At 38.2% G+C, this 16,396-nt stretch overlaps 1 protein-coding gene across 3 annotated transcripts in view; it reads right to left on the reverse strand.

Annotated features, from left to right (window-relative positions):
• Positions 1 to 8,323, reverse strand: part of TSNAX (translin associated factor X) — a 33,040-nt gene extending 24,717 nt beyond the window's left edge. Inside the window, exons 1-4 of one of the 3 annotated variants that reach the window (XM_036829231.1) lie at positions 8,118 to 8,323; positions 7,581 to 7,685; positions 4,829 to 4,943; positions 340 to 470 (exon numbers count right to left, since the gene is read on the reverse strand). In XM_036829231.1, coding sequence (XP_036685126.1) covers positions 340 to 470; positions 4,829 to 4,943; positions 7,581 to 7,685; positions 8,118 to 8,133 — 367 coding nt within the window. In that variant the 5' untranslated portion in view covers positions 8,134 to 8,323. Of the gene's footprint in view, positions 1 to 339; positions 471 to 4,828; positions 4,944 to 7,580; positions 7,686 to 7,892; positions 8,038 to 8,117 lie in introns of those variants that run through there. The other 2 variants (XM_036829232.1, XM_036829233.1) reach the window with 2 other exon arrangements.
• Between the last annotated feature and the right edge of the window lie 8,073 nt (positions 8,324 to 16,396).

The following is a 16,396-nucleotide window of genomic DNA, read 5'->3' on the forward strand; positions in this document are numbered from 1 at the left end:
TACTATGACTGAAACTTAGAGCCACAAGTGAGATATAACCATAGTGGGAAATGAGTTACGCCCTGTCTGAATACACCCTACTCACTCAAGAATAAAGTTCATCTATTAAGTCTGTGTCCTCAATTACTTTATTAAAATCTATCAATGACTGTCACTACACAGAAAAATAAAGCCCATTAAGCATTTTTAGATTACCTTTACATTACCATTCAGAAGTTCCAATTTTTTAAAGCCAGTGATATTTCACCAAGTATCAATTAAAATTCAGGCAATGCACAGAAATCATGTAACAAACTATTTTTTTTTTAAATGTTACCACTACCATGAACCTAGACTTACCTGTAGTAATGGCTCTGTGGAACTGATGCATGTCTTCTCCTGAGAGCTCTTGGGCTACCTGCAATATCTTTTGTCTGACACCATCCAATTTAATTTCTGATTCAGTCAGTATTTCTTCCATATCAGGAGCACTATAATCAAGATATTGGGGACTTTTAAAACATCAGTCAGATGTTTTGATAGTGAAAAACTGAAATAATCTACATATCAATTAACATAGGGCTAAATAAATATCGTATGTATCTGGAAACTTCTAACTCAAAACTACAACTATAGTTTACTAAAAATAGGTTAAAAACATGGAAAAACGCTATAATATTAAGTGAAAAGAGAAATATAAAAAGTTGTATTTATAATATGACCATAACTACAAGAAAAATTATGTTCATAAAAATATGACATCTGGAGATGTCTACTTTTAGTCAGGATGGAGTAACATGGACAGGATTTATCATCCCACCATAAAACTAAACAACTAACAACTAAAGAGAAATACATACATACAAAAAAAATGGTTTTCAGACATTGGGCAACAGGCAGCATGGGACAGTGGTCCCTGAGAGAAGGGTGAAAAAAAGGACATGTGCCCTATGACTGTCCCATCTGACTGCCTGCAGTGCAGGGAGGAGAAACTTAGGTGGACCCTGGGAGTCTCCCTGAGTAGAGGGGGAGGAAGTGGGAGTTCAGGTTGGTAAAGATAGCTAAAACTTGCAAGGCAGAGTAACAAAGGAGAAAACTACACACAGAGTTTTCAGAGATCTACACAGGGGACCCGCTCAAGTCTTCAGCTGAACTCTGATCAGTGCAGATTTGTGAGGAAACTACCCAAGGCTGAAAAATGAACCATCCTAAGTGAGCACGCAAAACAATATCCAGAGCTCACACAAAACCAGAAATAGTTGGTTCATCACTGGCAGACTGACACTACAAAAAGTATTAAAGGAAGTTCTCTAGGCAAAAGGAAGATGATACCGGATGAAAATCTGGATCTATACATAAAGGAATAAAGGACACCAGAAATGGGAAATATATATAAAAATATAATTTTTTAATTTTTAAAAAATCATAGTTTAAGTAAACATAATAATGTATTATGGGGATTATAAATAATATAGAAGTAGCATATATTTCAAAGTAGCACAAAGGCCAAGCTTGTAGAGGTGAAATGGAAAAGGAAGTATACTATTACAGGGTTCATATACTATAGGCAAAGTGATATGCAAGCTGTGCTTACCTTGTACAGTATCATATTAACTGAAAAGTGTGCATATCAACATTGTGACCTCAATTTGCAAAGTAACTGTTACAACAGAACCATGCAAAGGACAGACATGATTCTGAGATGCACAAGTTTCAATTAACACAGTATTGTGCAAAGTAAGGACAGCAGACTGTGACAAGTCATATATTATAAACCATAAAACAACCACTATAAAAACAAAACAAAAAGGTACAGCTAATAAACCAACAAATAAGATAAAATGGAATTATAAAAAATACTCAGTCTTCACAACATTGTAAAGCAATGATATCCCAATTAAAGAAAAAAACAATATTCAACCCAAAATAAGGCAAAAAAATGGAAAATGGATCATAAATTTAATTCCAACCATATCAATAATCACATTAAATGTAAAGTCTAAACACCTCCATAAAAGGCAGACTGGATAAAATGGATAAAAGGATAAAAAAGCAAGAAAGACAAGAAATCCTCTTTAAATATAGACACAAATAGATTAAAAATAAAAGGACAAATAAAGATATACCCTGTTAACACTAATCAAAAGAAAACTAGAGTAGCTGTATTAACAAAGTAGAATTCAAAACAAAGAATATTTCCAGGGATACTATCATAAAAATAAAGGGTCAATTCATCAAGTGAACGGAACAATCCTAAACATTAACGCATCAAATAAAAGAGCTTAAGTACATCAAGGAAAAACTGATAGTAGGGAAAAAAGAAATAGACAAATCCACAATTACCATCAAGAGATTTGAACCTCTCTCAATAATTGATAGAACAAGTATACAGAAAATCAGTAATGACACAGATGATTGAACATCATCAACCAACTTAACTGACATTTATAGGACACGACACCCAACAATAGCAGAATATGTATACTTTTCAAGTGTACAAGGTCCAGATAGACCATATTCTGAGCCAAAACCAAGCTTCAGTAAATTTAAAAGAATTCAAATCATAAAAAGTATGCTTGGCAAATTCCTAAATATTTGGAAACAAAATAACATCTAAACAACCAATGGGTCAAAGATGTAATCAAAATGAAAATTATAAAGTATTTTGAACTGAATGAAAATGAAAAAACAACATACCAGAATTCGTGGAATGCAGCTAAAGCGTACTTAGAGCCATAAAAGGGAAATTTATAGCACTAAATGCCTATATTAGAAAAGAAGAAATGATCTTAGTTTCTTCTTTGATCTCAGCTTCCGTCTTAAGAAACTCTTTAGAAAAGGAGCAAATGAATGCAAAGTAAGCAGAAAGAAGGAAATAACAGAAATCAATGTGTCAGAAAACCAAAACATACAGAATATCAATGAAATCAACAGTAGTCCTTTAAGATCAATAAAACTGATCAACCTCTAGCCAGACAGATCAGGAAAAAGAGAGGATACAAATTACCAACTTCAGGAATCAGAGAGAGAACATTACAACAGATTCTACAGAAATTAAAGGATAATAAAAGAACATTATGAGATGAAATGGAAAAATTCCTTAGAAGACCAAACTACCAAAGTTCACTAGCAGAGATAGCTACCTACATCTATTAAAGAAAATAAAGTACAGTTAAAATATGAAATCTGCTCATTAACAGTAGTTATCTTTATGTACTCTGGCTGATTTCTTTCATAAAGTATTTTTACTTTCTGTAGTTTATAATTTTTCTGAAGTTTACTATTTTCTCAGTTTACTAATCAAAATATATGTATAATATGGACACAATTATGATAAAAAAGTATAAAATATGAAATCTCCTCATTGATAGTGGCTATCCTAGTGTATTGTCACTGACTTCTTTCACTCAGTATCTTTACTTTTCTGTCATTTCGTATTTTTCTAAAGATTACTATTTTCTAAGTTTACCATAATGCATATTTATTATTTTTTGGTGGACAAATATTTACAAGATGACTGTACACAATAACAAGGCTTGTTCTAAAATATTAAGTTCTCTTGTCACAGTTCTACTATTTCTTTAAACTGCTGAATATTTACAGCAATTGTTTTAAAACTGCAATTTCTATTGAAAAAAAGTGTTCATAACTAACCAGATCAGTGTTGCTTCTTTCCATAATACAAGTTCGAGTGTGTACAAGCTATGTGAAAACTGGTTCAAAAAACAAGCAAAAACTAATTTTAGAGTCAAGTATGAAAAAGAAAATGTTAACAGTGCCACATTCCAATAAACCTATATACGGCAAATTTGCTTCCACTTAGTGGAATAAAAATTAAAGCATTTCAGAATTACCTTAAAAGTTGTAAGTGAATAGAATACTTCAATAATATTTTAATAATAAAAAGCTCATAAATTATATTTGGTCTTTCTTAAATACTTAAAAGACACATGGTGGGAAGCCAATCATTGCTATCCTTCTAAAGGCATTTGGAATTGGTAATGTAACAAGAATCTCTCTTTGGGAGTTGCAGGGTGGGTGATTTCTACCCCCGTGTAGAACAGAGAAGCAAAGAAAGCTAGTCAAATGAAATATGAAGCAAACAAAGATGAGAGATGGAGATACCCAACTGCATTCATAAAATATTCCTGAATCTTCTTTCTAATTCACTCCCTTCCTCTTAATTTAGGCTAGTTTAAGCTGGCTTCTTTTACTTGCAACAAAGAAATCTATTAAACATACAGAGCCTACCTAGAAAAATATTAAAGTCCTAGAGAACGAATGTCACAGAGCTGAAGGTACAGGAACTTTCAAAGAATTAAGCAGTCAACACTATCACATGCTGCAAATATGTAAGTCAGAAAAAAGCAGAAGAGTGTGTACTAGATTCAGCAATATGAAAGTAACAAGGGCAATTTCAATTTCAATTCTGTGAGGCAGAAAGCCAAACTGCAATGAACTGAAAAATGAATGGGAAGGTAAGTTAAGCAGAATATAACATTTATCTAATATTAAAATTTCTGCACACATCATCCAAGGAAAGCTTTAATGTAATAGGTGCTAGTAAACCATTAAAAATTTAATATTTTCACAAACAGTAGCTCTACCTTGGTGAACGACCTTAACAGAACATAAATCCCTAGCTGTTCTGAAAGTAAGAATTGGTCCCTATTTTTATTAACACGTTCATTCTTAAAATCTAGCTGCTACTAACATCCTCTGAGCCCAGTGGTCAAAAAAGGCCAGCTAGTTACTGCCCACTGACTTACGATATATATTAAATGCGATACATATAAAATACGTATAAAACTGTGTCCAACTGTGACAAATTTTAAAGATATTTACTCACCTTGTAATCCTGTGGAGGAGAAAAATTGTCCTTTTACTTTCAACAGTTATATCCCGACTAAGTTTGACAAGTCTCTCGTATTTGTCATGTCTTGCATCAAGTTCCTGCTGAAATGCTAAGAACACATTATTATGAACATAAGCATGCTTATTCTACACTTGAAGCCTATCAAACAATATTGGAGAAACCACCTTATTTACTTTTAAAGTACTTGGAAATCAAAGACTCTGCTACTAACCGAGATATTCTTTAACTAGAGGTATGCCTTAGCTGGATTTTACCACTCAGAGCCTCACAATGAGACATACGTTTTGTAACAAATATCTGTTCTAATAAACATGAGATTGTTACCACAAAATTATCACATATAACTACCTACAAAAACTACTTTCAACTACCTTGCTAGGTTATGTGAAGTTATTTTTAATTACCTTACCCTACACAATAAAAATATCTACAAAAAATAAACTGGAATTTTAAAATTAAGTTTATAACCCTTAATAACATCAACTTTCTGAATTCTCAAGCCCTAGTTGTTGAAATACCCATAAACCACTTACTTATCTTAACAACCACTTTATTTTAGAAGCACTGTCACTCCAAAGACCTAGCAAGTTGCCTGTCCTATAGGGAGCAATCCACAGAGGAATTTTGAATACAGAAGTTTATTCAGAACCGGACTTAACTATTAACCAAATTACTAGTTGACAAAGACCTAAATACATCTGGTCTTTTATTACTGAGATAATAATGAGGCTAGGATTTTGCCTAATATTTCAAGACAATCAAATAGTGTATTCACTATTTATTTTGACTACATTAATGACCACTGTGAATCAGATATTATAAATACAAAGTTAAGGCAATTTCTACCCTCAATGAGCTCAGTCCAGTATGAGACAGAGATGTAAACAAAGAATTAAATGTAATCATGCTATAATAAATATATAGAAAAGGTTCAGTAAAGCAGGAACTACATTTTTCTTGTTCACTATGAACACATGCCAGAACATAGATGCTCAATAAATATCCCGACTGAATGGATGGATGTTCAATGAATGCAATGTTTGTCACCAAGTTTGCTTGGGAGGAAAATCCGAAAGGCTTCAAAGGGAAGAAGCTACTTGAGCTGGGTCTTGAAGAAAACTACAGTACACCAGGTGGGCAATGGGGGCACCAAGTCAGAAGCAATTCCAAGCTTAAAGAACTATGTGCACAAAGGCAGGTAGAAACATAAAACAGCAAAATATGCTTGGAAACAAGCAGCTCAGTATGGGGTGTGTGAGAACATACCGGTGGGGAATATTGGCTTGGCCAAAACGTTCGTTCGGTTAATGAAGACGTTGCTCAATAAAGTTCTTGGTGAAAATGAAAAATGCCTTTTATAGCTACTTAAAACCGAATGACCGTTCTGGCCAACCCAATACTTGCCCCAGTGTATCGATAGTTTTTCCACTGAGTATACAGCTCTATCAATATGCTCTCTACTCAATTACAACTAGTTGTTTACAGCCCCTGAAGATCACTGTTATGTGCCGTGGCAGTTCTAAAATATGTCCACAAATCACTTGATACTCCTCCCTTCAAACAGAGGAACCTAATTCGCTTCCTCTTAAATATGAGGCAGAGTTTTAAAACTACCTCATTTGTAACAAAAAAACTGTAGCAAAAGTGACAGTGTATGATGTCCAAGATTAGGACATAAGAGAATTGTGGTCTCCCTCTCTCCCTCGGTCTGGGGGAAGCCAGATGCCACAACACGAGGACACTCAAGCAGTACTATGGAGGGGTCCACGTGGAGGGGAACCCAGAGCTGGCTGTTGGCAGAAGGCCTAACTTGCCGATAGTTGTGGATCCTTCAACCCAATTCAAGCCTTCAGATGGCTGCAAGTTAGAACCAACAGCTAACTAAGCCCCCTCTCGGATTCCTGAACTACAGAAACTATAAAGAACAGGGTGCTGGAGTAATTCCCTGGTGGTCCAGTAGTTAGGACTCCGCGCTTCCACAGCAGGGGGCATGGGTTCAATCCCTGGTCAGGGAAATAAGATCCCGCATGCCATGCGGCATGGCCAGAAAAAAATAAATAGGATGCTGGGCAGAAAAGTTAGGTGAATTTTGTTTTATGTTGTGTTTTGCAATGAGGAACAGCTTGTCCAAGTTAATATACTGAGAAAAGGGGAGCTGTGAATACGTGTACATGAATGATTTACATGTACATAGATTCCCACTCTCTGCAAAGTGCTACAGTCAAAACAAAAATACAGGCCTTGTCTTCAAAAGTCTAGCTGGGAAAACAAAACCCATACACGTTAAAAACTGAAAAATTAAATATACGTATATATACAGCTGATATACATATATTTATATACACACACATAGCTGATACATATACACATACATATACACTTGAAACATACACCTAATGGAAATACACATATATACCTGATACACACACACACACACACCCCTGGGGGGCGGGGGGGTGAGTATATATATTTATCAGGTCCACAGTAATTTTTACTTACATGGCACGTCTGATGTTAATTAACTAATGTTTACCTGTGAAACTGTAATGGGAAAAAGAGTCAAGACGTCTGTAATCTCAACTCTGAGGGTAGACCCAGCACTATGGCAAAACCTCCGGGAAAATTCTAAGAGGCTGTTTTCACGTGCATAACATGGCTAACTGATCCTTCTTACAAAGTCTTTAGTTCTCTTCCCCTCGCCAGCTTACATGACAAGAGAACTTACATTTGAAGGCCAACATCACAGGTGAAGAGGAATTAACATCCTTCCCTTCTCTTCTCTGGTTATGTGGGAAATTGTCATGCTTCCTTTTCCTGAACCCTCCTGATCCTTACGTAGAGAAGGAGAAAAAGGTTGGACAAGGCTCTTCCATCGCCAAGGAGCTGACAAAACATGACACAGGCAAACCCCTTCCTTCCTTTAAAACCAGGCATCCCCAAGGCCCTCGCCACAGAGGCTTCCTCAACAGACAGAAAAGCAACCCTGCCTTCTCCCCCCCCAAACCTTACGCTCATCCAGGCCTCCCCCAACGAGTACCTTGATCTAGCACAAAGTGGGGCAATTATCGAACTAAGATAAAAATGGCTCGAGGATTTAAAAAAGGCGCAAACAGGGCCAATGTGGCCTGGAAATCACCAGGGCCGCCGCCCCTCCCGGAGCTTGCGCGGGGAGAGGGCATCTTTAAGGGGTGGGAAGTGGAAAACGCGACCAGAAGGCTGGATGAAATAAATAAATAACGCCCAAAGCCGTCGAGGACGCCACCTTCTTTGCTGCTCATGTCGTCACGGCCTACGGCGAGAAGACACGACACTCAGCGCCTCGGGGCGTGCACGATGCGTACAGCCGCGGCCGAAGAACCCAAAGCGGTACCCTGCGCAGCCGGCCGACGTCGACGCCCCGGCCGGAAGCACACGCCCGCAGCCACTCAAGCTTCTCCCTTTTCCCTCGTACACTTCCGGCCGCGTCCCAGCCCCGCCTCCGCTGGCTCCGCCCCGCGCGTGGCCCGGGGGACCTCGCGCCCTCGCGCCGTTGTCGCGCCTGCCCTCTGCTGTGCCTGAAGACAGAAGCGACTTTACACGCTTCTCTACATGAGCCGTCCATTAAAAAAGACGATGCATCCCCCCTGAGGGTGAGAGCAGTGTGAAGGCGGGAAAGCGACGAAAGATGTACGTGATTTTTTTTTTTTTTCTCTCAAGGCACCTTTGGAACACCCTCGTGTTCCCTCAGCGTGGCCCCCGCCTCCCGCGCGGTGCATAGTGGGGGTTGTAGTTCGCCGCTGGAGCCGGCCCTGCGGCGCCGGGGGCAAGCAGGTGAGGAAGCGACAAGCCCAGCGTGTCCTGTGGGATGGTCTTCTTGGGATCGAGGCGGAACTTTACAGAGTTAGGAGTCTTTAATTAGCCATTTCTGGCGGTGACGCCAGCAGCTTAGGTGATGGAAATGTGCAAATCAGTCAGTGGAAGGCGTTGTTGGTACTTTCTCCTCTGTGTCCCACCCCCGCCCCCCCGCTCCTCGCTGTCCCACTTTCCCTCCCTCCTCCTCCGTCCTCCGCTGGGCTCCTCTCCCGCCTCCCCGTAGCCAGACTGCCTGCCTTCACGGTGGTCTCCGCCGCTGAGTGGTTGTGTGACCCTGAGAAAGTAATTCACCCCTCGCTCAATTTCTTCATCTGTAAAATAGAGGTAAAGGAGGACCCGCCTCGTAGGATTGTTGGACCACCAAATGAGTTACCACTAAGGCGCACAGAAGAGTCTTTGGTATAGTAAAGGCTCAGTTAAATACTAGCTATGATTCCCTTCTCCCACCGTCGCTCTCCAAAAAGCACATGCTCAAGATGGGCAGCTAAGTGGCGCGCCAGCATCCTCTAGATAAAAACTCAGGCAGAGGCTTCGTTAGTTGGGTGGCCTAGGGCTGGTTGGGAAAACACAAATACTATATCTTATTGCGTTTTCCCTAAATAGCCTTCATATTGTAGGCGCTTATACACGCAATCTTTCCTCCTTGTAAATTTAGGAACAAAGGTACAGTAAATGAAACAACTTGGCTAGAATATGGCAGTGATTTCAAGCCCCTGACAGGCCTGTGTCGTAGGAAGGTAGTTTGCTCTAGGTAATCCTTAGGGTCTTTTCCAACTCTGGAGCAAGAAGCTTGCGAAGCACCACCCATTATATCTATGCAGCTCTTTGAATACATGTATTGATTAGCCGGATTCCTTGTGGATAAAACAGGCTCCTGAGGACCCGGGCTGAATTCTTGTTTTGCTGACGTTGGGCATAAAATTCTGAGTTTGTGGCAGGTCTGATCCTGTTCACCCCTTATCCACCAGTGGTCTTCTACTCTTTGATTAGAAGTGATTTGACCATGGGGAGAAAAAAAAAAAAAAAGACAACTTTCATATAATTGTAATAATTGTAATATGACTCCTTCTACACCCAAGGAAGCCAGTAAGTTATGAACATTCTTAGAGTTAATGCTTACTCTAACTGTAGTCTGGGAAAAGGGTATTTTCCCTCCCTCTACTGGTATAGCAGCTCTCAAGACCTCAACTTTCCAAAACGTGGATCCGTCATTATTTTCCTTCAGTAACCACCACTCCTGTTCAACTTCAACTACAGCTGTGTTTCTTGAACTGCTTTTTACTGCTTTCCCATAAGTATAAGGTCTAGAACACTAAGTTTCATAACCTGTAATGACTCCGCAAAGTATCGGCACTTAATGGAGGTGAGGCCCACGAGTACTTTCCCAGCACTCATTTGCATATGCAGTTAACCAGGTGTCCCAACGGTAGCTACTCCTTTGTCAAGAAATGCCTTTCAGCCTGTGTGGCAACCTGCAGAATGCATCTCCACCCTCTCTCCTTGTTGTATTGCTTCAAATGCATACACGTAAGTTTTGGTATTTGGTGGAACATATTTTCTTTTGTTTGTAAGGGAAAGCTACCACCCTGAGGTGGGGAGAGGAAGGTAAAGGTTTTCAGTAAGATTCCACTTCTGGGATGGTGTTTTTTCCTCCTCATGTTGCATTCTAATTGCCCACATTTGACTCTTGACTAAAGCTCTACGCCTTCCAACAGCACCTGTTTTTATTCAGTCTATAAATATCCTCACATTTGTCACCTTACAGGAAAAAAAAATCACATACCGAAACTGGTTCTGGTTCTTTTAAAAAGCATATAATCAAGTAGGAGAAGAAATATAGGCCCTCAAGAGATTTCTGCTTCAGCATTTACTTAATTATGTACTTATTAGATAAACTGGGGGCGGGGTGTCAGGGAGCTGGGCGGGTACAGGGAATCATGAGAAATTGCCAGAACCTTGATGGACCATTTCTAAAATGATAACCATAATATTTAAAGATACCTGGGGTCTGAAGTGGTATTGTGAAGCGTACACGTACCATTTCACAGATTTATTTTTTAAGCAATGCTGGGACGTAGTAGGAGAACATTGATGTTCCAGATCTTTACTGGAGAAGGAGCTGGTATTTGAGGAAAGTAAAAAGGGATGGGCAAAACCACAATGAGATACCACTTCACATCCCACTAGGATGGCCATAATCAAAAATAACAAGTGTTAGTGGGGATACGGAGAAATTGGAACGCTCATATATTGCTGGTAGGAATGTAAAATGGCGCAGTCGCTGTAGAAGATGGTTCGGCAGTCTCAAAAAGTTAAACATGGAATTGCCATACGACCCAATAATTCTACTTCTAGATGTATACCTTGTACACAGATGTTCATAGCAGCACCATTCACAATAACCAAAAGGTAGAAACAACCCAAATGTCCATCAGCAGATGATTGAGTAAAGAAAACATGGTATCTCATGCAACGGAATATTACTTGGCAACAAAAGAAAAGAAATACTCATCCATACTACAATATGGATACATTATACTAAGTGAGAGATGTCACTCACAAAAGACCACATATATGATTCCATTTATTTGTAATGTTTAGACTAGACAAATCCATAGAGACAGAAAGATTCATTGCTTAGGGCTGAGAGCAATGGGGCACAGGGGATAGAAGGGTGATAGCTAAAGGTATTACGTTTCTTTTTGAGGTGATGAAAATGTTCTAAAATTGACTGATGATGGTTGCACATATCTGTGAAAGTGGTAAAAACTGTTGAATTGGATGAACTGTAAATAGGTGAATTATATCGCAATAAAGCTGTTAAAAAATGTTAAAGTGTGATGGGAAACAATCTTTTCAAATCCAGTAAATATATACATGTAGATATATAGACATACTTCAATGTTATTAGGGAAAAGCATTAAGCAAAATACCTTAATTTTTAATAATCTGTAATAAAATATATATAAAGTATTTTTCCTTTACAGATTACATAATCTTCAACAAATATTTCTGTGAACAGTTTATGCCTGGCAATTTGATTTGTGCCATTAAGGACACAACTATTTTCTTATTTATTCAACAAATATTTATTGAGTACCTACCATGTTGTAGGTGCTGTTCTAAGTATTGGCGATCCCTAATCTTATGAAGTTTATTTCCTAGTGAGAGGAGACAGATGAAGAACAAAATAAATAAAGTATTTGGCATTAGAAAGTGATCATTGCTATAAAGAAAAATAAAGTGAAGGAAAGAAAAAGAGATGAAGGGTGAGGTTTCCTGCGGTGAGGGTAAGAGTTGCAGTTGAGAGAGGATGGTCAGAAAAGGCCTTGCTGGGAAGCAGACATGTGGCCACAGATCTGAAGGAGGAACAAGTGGGCCATGCAAATATCTGGGGAATTTGCCCTGCCCTGTGTGCCAGTAATTCTCCCCGTTCTCTCCTACATATATTTTTTATTTGTTTGTTTCCTTCTGCATCATTCCCGTCACCATACAAACTTGCTGTCATATAGCATCTGGCACATCATGCATGTTCAATATTTGTTGAATGATTGAGCAAATGATACACAAATACATTACCCCCATCTGTAGATCACCTTTTATTTTTGTTATAGTACCTGGTTGAAAGGAAGTTTTAAATATTTTTTTTAAAGATTCTTAAGCTCATGTAGCTTCTTTTTCATCTTTTTTAAAAAATTTTTATTTATTTATTTATTTATTTATTTAGGCTGCTCTCAGTCTTAGTTGCGGCACGCAAGCTCTTAGTAACGGCACGAGGACTCCTAGTTGTGGCACGTGGACTTCTTAGTTGCAGCATGCATGCTGGATCTAGTTCCCTGACCAGGGATCGAACCGAGGCCCCCTGCATTGGGAGCTCAGAGTCTTACCTGCCGGAGCACCAGGGGAGTCCCGTAAATTTTTAGTATAGTCAAATTTATCAACTTTTTCCTTCAGATTTGTGTATTTGATGCCTTGTTTAATAAAGCCTTTCCTACATTAGGTTATAAAAATATCGCCATATACTCTCTTGTAAAAGTATAAAACTTGCATTTTCCATTTAGGTTTTTAATCTACCTGGAATCAATGTATATATTGATAAATGATTATCTCACAACCACATATTGACTTTTTATCATTTCTCCACTGATTTAGAACACCACAGTGGTCACATATCAAGATTCCATATATGCCTGGGTCTGTCTCTAGGTTTCTTGTTCTGTTCCACTGGTCTATTTGTTTATATACAGATAGCACATTCTCTTAATCACTATAGCTTTGGTTTTTTTTTTTTTTTTTTTTTTTTTGGCTGTGTTGGGTCTTCGTTGCTGCGCACAGGCTTTTCTCTGGTTGCGGTGAGTGGTGGTTACTCTTCTTTGTGGTGCGCGGGCTTCTCATGGCAGTGGCTTCTCTTTGCGGAGCACGGGCTCTAGGTGCACGGGCTTCAGTAGTTGTGGCACATGGACTTAGTAGTTGTGGCTCGCAGGCTCTAGAGCACAGGTTCAGTAGTTGTGAGCACACAGGATTAGTTGCTCCATGGCATGTGGGATCTTCCCGGACCAGGGCTCGAACCCATGTCCCCTGCATTGACAGGTGGATTCTTAACCACTGCGCCACCAGGGAAGCCTATAGCTTTGTATTATGGCTGGATCTCAGGAAGGCCAAGTTCCCCTAGCCTCCTCTCCCTACAATATTCTTCACAGTTTTTGCAAGTGGCCTTTACTCTTTCATATCAGTTTTAACAGTTTTTAAAATTGAGATGTAATTCATATACTATAAAATTCACCCTTTTAAAGTGTGAAATTCAGTGATTTTTAGTATATTCACAAGGTTGTACATCATCTGTTTAATTCCAAAACATTTTCTCTACCCCAAAAAGAAACCCAACCCCATCTGCAGTCATATCCCATCCTCCCTCCTCAGCCCCTGTCAACCACTAATCTATTTTCTGTCTCTGCGGATTTGCCTGTTCTGGATATTTCATACAAATGGAATCATACGACATGTGGCCTTTTATGTCTAGCTTCTTTCACACAGCATAATGTTTACAAATTCATCTACCTCATAGCATATATCAGTACTCCATTCCTTTTCATGGCTGAATAACATTCCCTTGTAAAGATAGATGTTTTGTTTATCCATTCATCAGTTAATAGACATTTGGGTGGTTTCCACTTTTTGGCTATTCTGAGTAATACTGCTATGAACATCTGCCTACAAGTCTGTGTGTGAACATAAACTTTCAGTTCTCTTCAGTATATACCTAGGAGCAGAACTGCTAGGTCGTTTGGTTCCTACCTATTTTGGAATTGGCTTTCCAAGGTCTATGAAAAACCTTGTCAATCTATTAATTAAAATGCACTGAATATATAGAGTAATTGGGGGAGAATTTATGGCAATGAGTTTTCTATTAGCTCTGTAAACTGTGGGAATCTCTTCTGATTTATTCCTTTTTTTTAAGTCCTTCATAAATAGAGTTTTGCTTAACTTTCATTAGATTTATTCCTAGGTTCATTATAGTTTTTATTAGCTTTATTCTGTGAACTTAACAGTTTTTGTAAGTACTATGAGTGGGATCTCTATTTTTTATGTATTAAATTGGTTATCTAACTAGTAGATAGATATTATTTTGAGCCAGCAAAGCCTGAATACTAAGTCTGTGTAGTTATCTTGTGCAATATCAAGGGTAGTATTATGCACAAAGATACACTTTTAAGATGTTTAAGATGTTTATAGCTACATTACAACAGAGGGAAAAAATGAGTGTCTAACAATAAATGAATGACTAAAGTGGGTATTTGGAAATGGCATTAAGATATTGTAACACAGAGAAGTGTATGATTAGTTAAGTGGAAAAAAGTTGAATTTAGTTTGATCACAACTAGGTATTAAAAAATACACAGAAAAACGTTAATGTATGTTGCTCACATGTATGTATTGAGTTGGAGACAGTAAAGTTAATGGGAATATATCTTGGAGCAAGTCTTCTAGAAAGCACGTTGGCAATTTGTACTAAGACTTTTAAAAATGATGTGGAGAAAAGAAGCCCTTATACACTGTTGGTGGAAATGTAAATTGGTGCAGCCAATATGGAAAACAGTATGGAGGATCCTCAAAAAACTGAAAATTTAATGACCATATGACATATACCCAGCAATCTAATTCCTGGGTATATGTCCAAAGAAAATGAAAACACTAATTCAAAAAGATACATGCACCCCACTGTTCATAGCAGCATTATCTACAATAGCCAAGATATGGAAGCAACCCAAATGTCCATCAACACAGAATACAGATGAATGGATAAAGAAGATGTGATATAATGGAATATTACTCAGCCATAAAAAGAATGAATTTTGCCATTTGCAACAACACGGATGGACTTGGAGGGCATGATGTGAAATAAGTCAGACAGTGAAATAAGTCAGGCAGAGAAAGACAAATACTGTATGTTGTCACATAGGTGGAGTCTAAAAAAGAAATGAATATAACAAAACAGAAACAGACTCAGAGATATAAAGAACAAAATATTTAACTCAATCACTTTGCTGTACACTTGAAGCTAACACAACATTGTAAATTAACTATACCTCAATTAAAATAAAAAAACAAAACTAGTGGTTACCAGTGGGGAGAGAGTCGGAGGGAGGGGCAAGATAGGGGAAGGAGATTAAGAGGTACAAACTACTATGTATAAAATAAATAAGCTACGAGGACATATTGTACAGCACAGGGAAATATAGCCATTATTTTGTTTTTTGTTTGTTTTAAGTTTGATTAGGGCCCGTTTGTGTTTTTTTTAACATTTTTAAAAATTTATTTATTTTATTTATTTATTCTTGGCTGTGATGGGTCTTCATTGCTGCACGTGGGCTTGTAAGCGGGGGCTACTCTTCGTTGCGGTGCGTGGGCTTCTCATTGCGGTGACTTCTCTTGTTGTGGAGCATGGGCTCTAGGCACGTGGGCTTCAGTAGTTGTGGTGCACGGGCTTAGTTGCTCCACGGCATGTGGGATCTTCCTAGACCAGGGCTCGAACCCATGTCCCCTGCATTGGCAGGTGGATTCTTAACCACTGCGCCACCAGGGAAGCCCACCATTATTTTGTAATAACTTTAAATGGAGTATTATCCATAAAAATATTGAATCACTATGTTGTACACCTGAAACTAATATAATATTGTAAATCAACTATACCTCAATTAAAAAAAAAAAAGACAAAAATGTTTATACCAGTTGACCTAGCAATTCTACTTTTTGAAATTTATCCTAGGCAGCTATTCAGAAATGTAGACAAAGACTTAGATATGAATTCAACATACTAGAGATTAGCAAAATTTGGAAACAATTTTCTGTATAAGAATAGGCAAGGTTAAGTTGTATAAATTATGATGCATCCATCTGAAGGGTAATTATGTAACCATTATAAACACAGTTGACAAAAATACTTTAGTGTTTTTCTCACACAGTTACAATATACTATTTTTGTCAGGGCCTGAAATTTTACCTTACTTACAAGCTAATGTTAGCCTTTTACTATTTCATGGATGCTGGCAGTGAAGGTAAGTCTCGTGGGTCAGAGATAAAGAACCGAATTACAACAAGCAACGTATCGTGTCACATTGGTTTCCCTTGCTCCCCAAGTTACATAGGAGAAACACAGAGGAGCCCAGATGGATTCTGTGCACATAGCAG

Source organism: Balaenoptera musculus, chromosome 16 (assembly GCF_009873245.2).
Source record: "Balaenoptera musculus isolate JJ_BM4_2016_0621 chromosome 16, mBalMus1.pri.v3, whole genome shotgun sequence".
Classification (NCBI taxonomy): Eukaryota; Metazoa; Chordata; class Mammalia; order Artiodactyla; family Balaenopteridae; genus Balaenoptera; species Balaenoptera musculus.